The sequence below is a fragment of the Formica exsecta genome, unplaced genomic scaffold (genome assembly GCF_003651465.1).
Source record: "Formica exsecta isolate Colony F162 unplaced genomic scaffold, ASM365146v1 scaffold512, whole genome shotgun sequence".
Taxonomy (NCBI): domain Eukaryota; kingdom Metazoa; phylum Arthropoda; class Insecta; order Hymenoptera; family Formicidae; genus Formica; species Formica exsecta.
Window position 1 is genome coordinate 596712 of NW_021852364.1, and position 14126 is coordinate 610837.

The window sequence follows — 14126 nt, forward strand, 5'->3', positions numbered from 1 at the left end:
AAAAAAAAAAAAAAAGACAATACACATTCTTTTCTTTGACTACTTTTCGGGAAAAGTATGAAAAGTACAACACGTTTTCGCGTCCGGTCGGCCGTGTGGGCCGATCCGCACGCGTTTCTCTTGTTTTCTCTGCAAAATTACGCGTCGCGGCATTTTGCAATTCGCGGTAGAAAATCGGAAAACGCGGTAAAACGAGCGGCAAATAATGGAAATTCAAGTAAAGAGAACAAGAAGGACGGAAAAGAAAAGATTTACACGCGCATGTTTCTTTTTTTTTTCTTTTTTTTTTCTTTCGACCGCTCATACGTAACTCGATGACCGATTCTCGACGAAAATTGAATGAAAAAACTGGACAAGAGGTATCAAAGCTTCGTTTGGAATCTTTTTAAAAAGGTACTCGCGCCGCGAGTATGTTCTCAATAGAGAGAATGAGAGAGACAGAGAGAGAGTGTTTTGTTGCAAAAATAGCCCGAACGGTCGATCGATTCAGGTACATGAAGCGTTTGAGGAAATCAGGCATAGCTAAGTATTTACCATAGTGAACACATTGTGCATATCAATGGGAATTAAAAAGTTCTATACATGTGCCGTAAAAAGGAAACTCATTTCGTTGCATATTAGTGATGAGAGAAATAATTGCCGACCAAAACGTATATTAGTACAAGTTTATCCGCTCAGCAACAAAACGGATTCGTGTTAAATATAACGTAAGTCAACGCAAACGTACAATATATCGGCAGAAGGTGTACACTCAAGTTTTGTATTTATACGATATCATATATATACGTATATATATATATATATATAAATAGATATAGTATATACTACGTAGCCTACACATTCTCCTGGGACACGCGTACACTTATTCGGGACGAAAATATATATCGCGATCGTATTTTAAATAATATCACGGGTAATATCAATGAAATAATTATTTTCCGCGGAATATTATAATTTTTAAATGCTGAAAATACATTTTTTTTAAATTATTGTGTGTATCGTAACGACGTCAAGAGCATAAGAAGCTGGCACAAGCTGCAAAGAAAAATTGCAAGCCTCGCCCACGAAAAAGTGGGAGTGTTCCAGGAAAACGATGCTGTTTTATACTGCTAAAGAGAGACGATATGTAAGATATCAGCGATTTTTATAGAGATACTTACGTCTAGGGGCTTCTTTAATACGATCCAACCAGATTCTGGTTGGATCTCAAAGTATTCCAGATTTTGCTCGTTGTTGGGTGAGCTCAGCGAGTATACGATCGCGCCATTGTTGTCAGCATCCTCGTCGGATGCCGACACTCTCAATATATTTGTTCCGATGCTCGCATCCTGTTTCACGTTTTCCACATATCTCTGCGAAATGAAAACCAAGGTTGATTATTCTCAGAGCCGCATTGTGATCTTACATCCAAATTTTTCACGAGATATTTATATCCGGGTATATAATTGTGTAATTAAAATTAAAAATTAAGATACATATATATATATATATATATATATATATATCTTAATTTCGATGCATTTTAATAATTGTAACGCTGTACTTTATAGGGTGAACCTTTTCTATATATTATAATTTTTATATATTATTTATATATATATATGTCTTCGAGTTTCAGGATTGCAATTCGATGAAAAATAATCCGTCAAAATCTTATTATTTATTTAATTTCCAGTTTTATTTTAATAGAATTTTTAGAAAACTTAAGCTTTCCTAAATTTAATAAAATAAAATATGATAAAGTAATAATTCATACTTTTTTCAAACATTGTTTAAAATTCAAACTTAAAGTCGGGAGATTAAGCTCTCAAAGTTTTACGCAAATACCTCGCGAAACACGCTACATATATTGTAATATACATATTACGATTTTAAAATATGAAAGAGTGAACCAAATCCATAATTTATATTTTATATTTTATGAAATATAATTCATATTTTATGAGATGCACTTTAGATACAATATCACGCTGCGGATTTAATAAAATATGGATTCGTTCCAATTGTTTCGCCGCGTAAATATTTATATCCAGATATAAAATTACGTAATGAAAATTAAAAATTAAATATATATGTCCTCGTATTTCAAGATTGCAATTCGATAAAAAATTATCCGTCAATATCATATTGTGTACTTAATTTCCAATTTTATTTTAATAGAATCTTTAGAAAACTTAAAATTTCCTAAATTTATTAGAATAAAATACGATAAAATGGTAATTCAAACTTTTCTCAAACATTGTTCAAAATTCAAACTCGAAGTTGGGAGATTAAGCTCTCAAAGTTTGACGCAAATACCTTGCGAAACACGCTACATATGTTGCAATATACACATAACGATTTTAAAACATAAAAGAGTGAACCAAGTCCATAATTTATGAGATGCACTTTAGATACGGTATCATGCTACGGACTTTACAAATTATGGACTTGTTCTACTTGTTTTGCCGCGCAAACTCCATACATGTATACATATATTAAATCGATAAACGACAATGTATGTATCTTGCTCGAGTGAGCGGCGAAACTAGCCCAAAGTTACATCGCTAGTGGTCTCCCGAGTTACATGCATCGAGGCGTAAACGCACACCGATGGTGGTTCCGCCAGCGAATGTTCTTATTTCCGGACATCTGCTCGCGCATTTTCACTCCGAACGGGGTTCTAAAAGTTTGCCTTCGAGTCTGGTCGAGTGTACACACCTGTCGGTCGAACAACGGCGGGTTGTCATTGACGTCCGTTATTTCGACAGTAAATGAGCAAACACCTTCTAACGACGGTTCACCCTGATCCGTCGCCTTAACAGTGACAGATACAAATTTCCCATCGTCGCCTTCACGATCGAAAACCTGAAAGTATAGTCATATTATTGAATACGAATAAGATGCAAAGGTGTCTTGAATAAAATAAAAATTGCAATAAAAATTTTGTTTCTTTTTTGTCTCATATAACATTATATGTATATAATTAAAGCAACAAAATTAATTAAATTTTATTACGAAAATCGTTTCAAAATTTTATAAATATATTTAGTAATAAGTAAAATATGCACATTAATTTTCTTTGATTAATGTAGCGAAATAAATATAAAAAAGCGAGAACTGGTGGAAACATGTAAAAACTGACGAAATGAACATATGGGGCTGCTGATATCTTATTGTTAGAGATCTTTATGGATTCACGACACGAGCGATAATTAAAGTGTTAAGTACCTCGCGTGTTTATCGCTCGGTCTATACGATACGTACAAGAGATGACGAAGTAACATGGTAGAAACGTAAATTAGTGATTGTTAGATACTTGTTAATGTATTCAAAGAATATTAAATACTCTCCATTATATGCGAATTTGTATTTGTATTAAAGTCACTCTTTTAAAGCCAATGCACTTTGATAATAAAGTTACCACAACATTTATGTCCTTATTGAAAGCTTCCAACAAAAGAATCGAACATAAAAATATATTAGAAATCAATTTTCATCTACGTCTTTTGCCAAACGAAAATATAAAAATCCATTCTCTCTCTCTCTCTCTCTCTTAAAATTATAAATAAAATAATAAAATATGAAATATATCTGAAAGGGATCGTTAATAAGTGTACCTTGTTAGTCAAGACTTGACCAGTCTCTTCGTCAACGGTGAATTTGGTACCCTTTTGATTGGGCTGCTGGACAATCGAGTACTTGACCTGCCCGTTGACACCCTTGTCCTCGTCAGTAGCCTGTACCTTGATGACAGTGCTGCCGTTCGGCGCACCCTCCTCCACTTTCGGGTAATACATCCCGCAATCTTTAAACACCGGTTTGTTGTCGTTCACGTCGGTTATAAAGACCACGACGACCGCGGTGCTGGTGTGGATTGTTAGGTCTCCGTTCGGACAGCACGCACCGTCGTCCAAGGCGGTGACATTTAGCTCGTACTTGTCGCGATCCAGGGAGATCTCCTTGCCGTGAAGACGAATCACTCCCGTAATCTCTTCGATCACGAATTGTCCCGACGTGGTGTTCCCGCCGACGAATCGGAATCGCACGTTATCGCCGTCCTTATCGGACGCTACGACGGTGGTCACCAAGGTGTTCGGTCCGGCGTTCTCGTCGACGTTAGGCGTGTAAACTTGTTGGGAGAATTTTGGTTCTTCATCGTTTTTATTCTTCGTGTATATCCGCACTGTCGCTGTGCCGGTTTTCGACGGTTCTCCTGGAAGATAAACTTCGTCAGTCATGTATTAAATATAATTATTAAAAATTTTAATTATATTATACGCGACGATCTAATTTTAAAATTAACAATAGCGTGATAAATCGTGCCTGTTGCAATAACAGTGTCGATTTAAACATTATGAGAATCGTAAATCGTAATCGCTGTATTAATTTAAATTATTGAATGCGTGTGATAGGAATGCACATTACGCGATGTTTATCACAACGTCAAACCTCGCATGAGGCCGTTCACGCACGCACGAACGAGCAATAAATAAAAGTGCACACGTTATACCCATGTCGATTCGGCCGCTTTATTTCCAATTAAGCCGCTACTTATTTGGAAATCACCCCGCATTCGCGTCGTATATATGCAAATAACGTATATTTTGCGTCTACGCAAATGCGAGCTTGATACCGAGCGACGCAAGACAGGGATTTGGAGCTCGTTTGAAAACCAAATCCGTGAGATTTAGCCGTTCGGAGCTGATCCTCCGCTTGCTGACAGAACGTATAAAAGGACGTCCCCTCCGATCTTCGCACTTTTTACGTGACCAAATCTTCGGGTAACATCGACTTCGGGATATCCGACATTTTTTTTCAGCGAAGCAGATATCGAGAAACGTTAGCGATTATCCACGAAAGTTGACAATCGATAATATGATAAAATAAACAAATGATAAACTGAATTGATTGATTACAAAAGATATAATATTGAGATGGTTTGATTTATATGGGAAAAATATATTTATATATATTTTTTTATTAATTCTCAAGTCACTTCAAAATGCGAGCACGTGTATCCGCGTAATTTAATATTTCTCCACGACTTACCCTTGTCCTTAGCGGTAACGATGAATTCGTAATAAGCGTTATTGTTGTCCGCGTCGAGCTGCTTATTATTAACGATAATGCCATTGGAGTCCACACTGAAGTGATCGTCGGACACTAAATATTCTATTTCCGCATTTGCCCCAGAATCAGCGTCGGTCGCCTTGACTTTCAATATATTCGTCCCCAGCGGGATATCTTCGTCGACATTGTGAGCTTGATAATCCGGCAGTTCAAACTTGGGAGCATTATCGTTTACATCGGATACTCGAATTGTTAGCTAAAAATTAAACAATAGGACAATAAATATGATTAATGTGAGCGAAACGCATTGCTTGACACTTAGTTCTAGGTACAAGTAACATGTTGCACTCAACGAGAAAAGAAACAATAGCATGCAGATATATAGCTTAGTATTCTTAGCGGAAGGGAAGAAATATGTTATTTCTATCGTGGTAATAACGACGACAAAGTTGGAGAGAAACATAAATCCACTTACCTCGACTGATGTCGAGAAACCACCTGAGTCCTCCGTAGCTGTCACTATCAGGGAATAAATGTGGGGCTGCCGCAGATCCTCAAAATCCAGTTCTTTCGCAAGTTTCACGATTCCAGAAGTCGGCCCGATGTTGAATGTACCTGCGGCTCCTTGACCTTGCGCCTTCAGCGTGTAGCGTATCTCCCGATCGGCGAACGACTTGGCTTTCACCGATATTATGCTGAAAAGTTTCAACACGTGACATTTGCACGAACATCCCGTCAACGTTCAGAAATAAGCACAAAGATACGCGATATAAAGTATCCCCAAATAAATCTTGTTTGTATATCGTGCAAAAGTAATTCAGATTGAAATTCGAAAAGTCAACTAGAACCCATCGAAGACAAACAATCTCGAAAGTAAACTGGACTCTCAAGTCGACCAGTTACGATAATCAAACGCAAACATCCTTGAACTAACAAATAATATCGAGAGCATATAAGTGGACATAGATAAGTTGGACGGGAAAAAATAATCATATATAAAAGCAGTAAATATCCAACATTAACTCACTTGATTCCTAAAAACAATTAATTTCTAAAAAAAAAACTTATAATTTCTTTGTTTATATCGACATTTTTATAAATGGATTGCAAAAAAAAGATGCCAGTAATTTTTTTCATTTTAAAAATGTTATATAATTTGCGATATTAAAAGCAACATATATATAATTATAGAAATCGCTTCTTTTATTTATTTTCTACAATTATATATATAATGACAATTTATATATTAAAATTGTAATTCCATCCCAAAAATATTGTCAAATTATTATTTATTTAAAATTTTTAAAAATCTTTCAAGAAAACTTCAGACCTTCCTTGAAATTCATACAAACTTGAATCTAAAGGAATCAAATGATTATTGGAATTGAGACTTGCGAACTAACTCGGAATCTTTCTTCTGGTTTTCCGGTATCTCGGCCTCGTACGCCGTCATATAGAACTGCGGTGCGCGTTTTCCACCGACGATCGATAGTCTCTCCTCAGGAGTCGACTGGTAACGCCTCTCGTCGATACGACCGTTCTGATCCTCGGCTTTCACGTAAAGGACGTACTCCATATCCAGCTGGAAGAGGTCGGTACCACGAGTACGTACTACCCCCGATCTCTCGTCGACCTCAAAGCGGCCACCAGCTGTATGTGCATAGCGGATAATTAATTAATTAATTGATTAAAGCAGGCATTATCTATGTGATAGCCTCGCCAATGAAGATCTCAGGATTAATTACACGATAATCCACGATTATGCGTTTCTGTATTTAAATTATTAAGAAGTGGAATAATTAAAGTGCATAAAGAAACGTTTTCTGATATTATTAAATTTTGATACACAAAAATAAAATTATTCTTTTCCGTATTTATATAATATTAAAAAATCAGGTTGAAATAGCTTAGTCTATATATATATAAGTCATATAAATGTAAATTCTTATTCAAAATCTGTGAATGGTCGGGCACTTAGAAGAACCGAATGGTAAATTTTAATTTAACTTCAGTTTGATAGCATTTAAGCTATTATTATCCGTTAGTTTAATGCAGCACATTAATAACGCAGCGTGAAATTATAGGCATACTTTGTACTATGCAAAAATTGTTCATCACATCGATTGTTGTGGCAAAGCATTCGGCATAATAACATCATTACGATATAATCCTGTAAATTGCGAAATATGATAGCGGGTCACCGTTGTAATCATCGGATGCATTTGCGACGAGGTCGATGTGCGATTTTGCACCGATACGATGCATGTAAATTAATAATTAGGCCGTATATACACGCCATTGTTTCGCATGTTTTTATGTCACACTTATATGTTAAATCCATCACACATATTTCCCTTGTAATTAATGAAACAGTCTATTGCTCGATTAACACAACATTTTCCTATATAATGAAAAATTCAGAATCAAATTCTTTGATATTTTACTTAAACAAATAAAACAATTAGTCTTTTTAAATGCTAGCAATTCAGCATTTGTCAGGATAACTTTTGTATACTACTCTTTTCTGCTGATATGAAAATTAATTTCTTTATAAGATGAAATAATTAATTATATGTGCAATTTTGCACAATAATTTTTATTATAAAAAATATTAATATAAAGAGAATTAATGCAATTATTAATTAATTATTTCTCAAGATATGTAATTTTGCATTTTCTTTTGAAGAAAAAAAATTGTTTCGAAATTTGTTCGAAGAAAGCTGTTCTAATTAATTAGATTGGATTGTTATGAAAAATTGGCTTTATAAAAATTTTCAAATACGATTAATAATGTAATGTACGTTTGTATTAACGTACGTTATAAACAACATTAAATTATAAAATTTAGTCATACGATAACTTTATTTTGGCGGACGTGAATATGAAAACAATATACAAGAGAAACTCCCTATAAAAGTGATTTTAATTCCATATCTGTTCATTGAACTACTGCCCAGAACAAAAATCAATTACTTGTTATGACAGAGATGAATTGAATTTTGTAACGAGGAGATATCGAAAATTATTTCTTTTATCAAGCTTTTCGAATGGAATATTAACCAAAAATAATTTGTGAAATTATTTTTTTGAAACAAATATAAAATAAGAATATAAAATTATAAAATTATAAGGGAGGTTTAAATATTCTGCGCGTGTGTGTTTCGTTCTTTCAACATCGACAGATTAATCTCTCGTGCTTATTATATCACATATCATCAGCGATATGGCGTAGAAAGGGCGTGAGCGTTAATGATTGAGATATCGAACTTCGATTACTCATGTTATTACGTACTTCGATCTCGCACGATGAAGTAATGGATGTTATGGTCGGTGTCGGGATCCCTGGCTTGAAGGGTAAACACGTGAGTGTTCGGCGGTGCGTTCAACTGGACGACCGTTTGCATCGGTAGAGGCCGATTAATGAAATACGGAGGCTCGTCATTGACGTCCTTCATGTTGATGATGACGCGCTGATTGTCGGTATCTATAACGTCACATCGATTACCGCATATACATAGCAGCCATGAAAGTACTATTGGCATGTTAGAGCAGTTGCTTGTAAGCCACTTGCGTGTCGCGAAATTTTTATCATTACAACGCTATTTTAATGCTAATTTTTAATGGAACATTCTAAAAAAATAACAGAAGATTTTGAAACGAATTTAATTCGATATTATTTAATCAATAAAAGTAAATTATATATATATATTTATTTTTTTTTATTTATTTTATTCTTTTTAAAAGACAATAGATTGAATTAAATTTTATATAATGAAATATATTGTTGAAAGAAATTTAATTATATTGAATTACACGACAAACATTTAATTCAGCATACATGTATTTTTTCATGCTCGTATATAGTTACACTTGCTTGAAAATGAGAGATTTAATTAGTTTTTTAACGAGATTTATCCTTTGGTGTTTCCTTATATAAATATATGTATTTTCAATTTCATCTGCAAATAACGTCCAGCGCTGATAAACAGTAATTTATTTTGCTATTTCTAAAATTTTTAGAAGCGAGTAAACAAGAAAATGTGCTTTTATAGAAGTGTCTTTTGAAAGATATTAAAATGCAATATGAAAGCAATATGAAATGTATCAATATTCGATTATTCAATTACATTTATATTATTTGTTTATTATTGAAGGAGGCGATATGGATTGCTACTTACATTGGAATCCTTTGGAAACCGATGATGCGAGAAAAGAAAAGAGAGTTATAATTATTATTAGCTCTATATATATGCGTGGAAAGAAGAAATTATTAATAGATACGGCAATAAATATCTTGTTTAATAAATCGCAATGTGTTATTTCATAACGTATTGCTAGATATTGCTAATGTATTATTATAATTATATAAATTATTGTGCTTTTTAAGAGTACTTAAAATTTCTGTAAAAACATATCTGGATGTTAAAAACAGATAAAAAATATATTGCACATTTTTAAAATTGAATATTGCCGTATATATTAATAATCTATTAGGAATTATATTTGCTGCCAATGTTCTTATCCACCTGTGCTTAAAACAGAAATACCACAATAATAAACGGAGCCCCAAAGATAGAATATGAATTAGAGAAAAGCGTGAATGTGTGAGAACAGATCGTGAAATGTGCCAGTTGAAAAACTACTTCAGGCAATAGTTATTTAAATAAAAAATTATACCATCGTAAAATGGGCATGGGACGCCGGGTGGATATCGCGCGCATGGCTCTTGACACGTGGAACACCAATAAAAGTAAAAATTAATTAAACAATATAAAAAATTCTACATCTCGAATACCGTTCATTATATCAAAAATACAAACTAAAGTGAACTTAAAATAATAATTTTTTAAATATACTTATATATATAAAACGCGTGATATAAAATAAATTTAATTAAATACTTACGAAAAAAAAATTGACAGCAAATTGGCCAAAGGATTTATAGGTATAAAATGTATAGAAAATTTTTGTGATATTACCTGTACCTGTGTTTGTGATAGTAACCCAGAAATCGATAGTCTTTTCTGGACCTAGTTCCTCATAGTCCCACTTCTGTTTGACCATGACAGAACCATTGGCGCCCACAGTGACCCATTTATTCTCGTCTCTTATCTTATAAGTCTCTTTCTCGTTCTCCTTCTCAAGATAAAACGCGATCTTGCCCTCGATATTGCCGTCCGCCTCCGTAAAATCGACCTTCTTCGTCGGTCGCACCGCCCGGGTGACCCTTCTCTTTTGTATCCGGTGCACCTCCGGCTGTACGTCCGGCTTTGTGGTGTGGAATTTTACCATGACGTGGACCGGTTTCTCGGCGCTTCTACTCGGCGTTCGTAGATCATGCGCCTCGACGAGTAGATCGCACACGGTATCCTGATCCGGGCTGACTTCCGGCTCACCGGCCAGCAGCAGCTCACCGGTTTGCGGCACAACGATCACTAGACTGCTGGGCGTGATCTGCTTGTAGGCGACCTTGTCCCCGTCAGCGTCTTTGGCCCTGACCTTGCCGATGGTGGAGAACCTCTTCCAGCCGGGCAGCGAGGGCACGTTACCCTTGATATCAGTCGGCCTGATATCGAAGATGTAGCTTTCGTAATCGAAGATGGGACTGTTGTCATTCTCATCAAGCACGTGGACGATACCCCTAATCTTCGATGTGCTGAGAAAGTTACCGTCCGACGCGTGTATGACGATGGTATAAAGACTGCGTACCTCACGATCTAGTGGTTTCGCCGTCACTATCCGGACGCCCTGCATCTGGCTCTTCAGGGTGAGATTGAAGCCGGTCTCGTTGGACTCGTTCTCGCGAAGGGCGAACGGACGCTCTCCGTTATCGTCCGGTAGGATCTTGTAATGAACCGGGAAGTTACCGCGCGCCCGCAGAACCGGAAATCCGTCTATTCGCGTGCCGGCCGGCGAGTTCTCCGGTACTTCACCCTCGCCGAGGCAATCGTGCGAGAAGGTCAGCATGTTCCGACGATTGATGACGTAAAGGTGAAGGTCATGGGTCTGCGTGCCGTTAGCCAATTCCTCCAAGACGATCAGGTTGACCGGACGGTCCACCAGCGGCGTTAGATCCGATGTCGTCATCACCAGGCCGTTGCACAGCACGGTGAAGTACTTGGAGAAGCCGGTCTCCAGGAGGCGAAAGTTGGACGGGCGACTCGCGTCGCCCCGGAATTGTATCACCTCGTAACCGGGGTAAACGTCGTGCGGCAACACAGCCACCTTGGCGTAGGTGACGGAAGTGGCTGCCAGCAGGAAGACGATGACTCGTACGCGCCACATTTTGCTTTATTTATCCCGTTCTCCCAAAGCTCTTGCTCTCTCTCTCTCTCTCTCTTTCTCTCTTAGAACTTCAGTACCTTTACTAGAGCATCAGTGCTGACGCCAACTAAAAATAGATAACAGAGAAAATTGTCAGTTAAAAAACGAAAAATAATAGATTAACATGAAGATTACGCTTCTCTCTAGAACTTCAGTACCTTTACTAGAGCATCAGTGCTGACGCCAACTAAAAATAGATAACAGAGAAAATTGTCAGTTAAAAAACGAAAAATAATAGATTAACATGAAGATTACGCTTGCTTTTGGTTTAATGAATGAAGTTTTAATGAATGAAGAAGGGAAGGATGGGTTGAGATAGAAGTTAGCGTAAGTAAAAACTGGTCTTAAGATTTTAACAAAGGAAAAATGTTTTTAAATTTCTTTTTTGCTATTAGAAACAAATTATAATATATTTAAAAGTAATTATGGATGTATATATTAAGAGTCAATTTAAATCTGCACATATCATATTTGTTTAATTTTATTATTTAATTACTAAATATATATATATAAATTACAATTATTTTATTATCTCTCTCTTTTCTTTTAATAATTGCTTTATTTTTATTTTCTCTCTTTTTATTATTATTTTCCAGTTTGATACGGATATTGTTTTAACTTGTACATTCGCAATATTGTCTACTGGCATTACAAAGTTTTCATAAAATCAAATCTTTTGTATAGAAAGGTTTAGCTGTTTTATAAAGTATCTCAAACCTTTATAAAGATTGGCATTTAATAAAACGCATACGCTTCTTCGTAAAAAAATTTAATTTGCAGACATTATCTCTGCGATATTATCTGCTATAAATATTGAATAATGTATGAAAGAAATTTTTCCGCTTATAAGTAAATAAATGAATTATATATTTAAATTACATAATATAAATTATTTTATAGCATATTGTCATTTAATACTCAGAAAAATATTATGTACTCTTTGGATCACAGAAATTAGAGTATATAAATCTTTTGTTTAGTGTGACAGAGGGAAATGTATCGCGCTGCTTGTAACATTTTGTGTGCGTGACAGATATGCTGCGAATTTATTGAAACAGACGGATTGACGGTAGCCATAATGAGACCGTGATGGCTAATGTTCGCGTTTGAGCATTTCCGGTGATTTTGTATGCATTTTCAATCGTTCCGTTTGGAATTTGAACGGCCGAGAGCCGTAAATTCATTAGCCGTGAACAATTTGCGCTACCGTGACGGCATTTATTCGCGGCAATTACACGCGCATCGGCCGCAACGTGAGAAAGCCTTCATGAAGCATTATGTATTAACGTGCTCCGCGGAAAAGCTCATGACCCGTGTTACGTATTGGAAGCAACGCGGCACAAATTAACCTTTATTTTATTTTCCATCGAACACTCTTTATACACGACTATAACGTGCGTTGAATCATTTCTTATGAAATATATCGAGTGCTTTACGTTTTTTTTTTGTCCTTCTTCTCTTCTAAAATTTAAAGAGAAACTAAAACTAAAATTTGCTTCGATCTTCAGGCGTCTGCAGATTTAATAAGAAAGTGGAAAAGTTTCAAGTAATCAAAACTGCAATAAATTATTACAGACATATAATATCGAAATATTACATTCACATGTTTTATAGTTTGTTATGTGATTAAAATAATATTTTTATTTGATTAAAAGAGGGAGAGAGATTTTGAGATTGATATTAGGAACAATTATATAAATTGAAAATTTTCATCTCAAGATTACGTAAATCTAAATAATCTAAACATTTATCTTATTATAATTAATTTTTTACTGGTACTTTGTGTAACGCGATATAAATAGCAAAATTCTGGTGTGAAATTTAATATAATTTTATCTTTTCGACTATCTTAATTTTTTTTTTTTTTTGCATTTAGTTATGAAAATACTGTAATCATTCGCATAAAATTGGCATTGTACAAAATATTTATACAATTTTGGTATTATGATAATATTCTGAGAAGAGAAAAACATCATAATTCTAAAGATAAAGACATAAGCTGAATAAAAGTGCAAATTGAGCCATTTGAATGGTAATTGCACGTTTATGAAAACATCTTTCTCGACACATAACGATAATCCCAATCCTCTTACGAGCTTGCATTTACCTTGCAATACATGTATATCTTAACTAAATTCTGAAAAGAATTGATTATGAAATGCTCGCAAGATGTTTAGCACAGTTATTTTCTTTTTCTTTTAATATATAATTTAATATTGTTAGATTTTTATACATAACATAAGACATTAAAAATAAATAACACATGTGAATAATTTTATGTTTTAATTACTTTTATAATTTATAGAAATTTTATCAAATTTTTTTGGACAAATTATCTTAAGGAAATACGCGATAAGAAAGTATCGTTGTCTAAAGTAATTGGGATATGTGTAAAAAAAAGAATACGGCGAGCAACGTGCTTTTGACTGTCATACGCTACGCAGGATGCGATGAACAATGTCCGCATCTCTGTACCGGAAATAAGAACCGGCGCGTACGAGTTGACCATTGTCATTTAGTAACCCTCCGTTTCATTTGATTCTATTCACGCCCCAAGAGAAGCGGATGTGAGGTCAGCCGCGGCTCGTTTAAGTTTGAAACCGCTCCGATGGTCGCACCGAAAAAAAGAAATATGCGAACATAACTGCCTTTGTAATGTAGCGCGCTTGAAACACGACCTACAATATTAGAGACTATATCTTTGCCCCTGTACGTTGTAATATCGCACGAAATAAGAAACGTAGACTTAT

General features: G+C 35.1%; 1 protein-coding gene across 1 annotated transcript in view; it reads right to left on the reverse strand.

Moving 5' to 3' along the window:
- The window catches only part of LOC115241811 (neural-cadherin-like), a 61836-nt gene that overhangs the window by 1267 nt on the left and 46443 nt on the right, over positions 1 to 14126 (reverse strand). Inside the window, exons 2-10 of the mRNA XM_029817743.1 lie at positions 10032 to 11443; positions 9730 to 9777; positions 8345 to 8536; positions 6456 to 6702; positions 5528 to 5747; positions 5032 to 5308; positions 3600 to 4195; positions 2701 to 2847; positions 1161 to 1352 (exon numbers count right to left, since the gene is read on the reverse strand). Of these exons, the coding sequence (XP_029673603.1) occupies positions 1161 to 1352; positions 2701 to 2847; positions 3600 to 4195; positions 5032 to 5308; positions 5528 to 5747; positions 6456 to 6702; positions 8345 to 8536; positions 9730 to 9777; positions 10032 to 11337 (3225 nt within the window). The 5' untranslated portion in view covers positions 11338 to 11443. The remainder of the gene's footprint in view (positions 1 to 1160; positions 1353 to 2700; positions 2848 to 3599; positions 4196 to 5031; positions 5309 to 5527; positions 5748 to 6455; positions 6703 to 8344; positions 8537 to 9729; positions 9778 to 10031; positions 11444 to 14126) is intronic.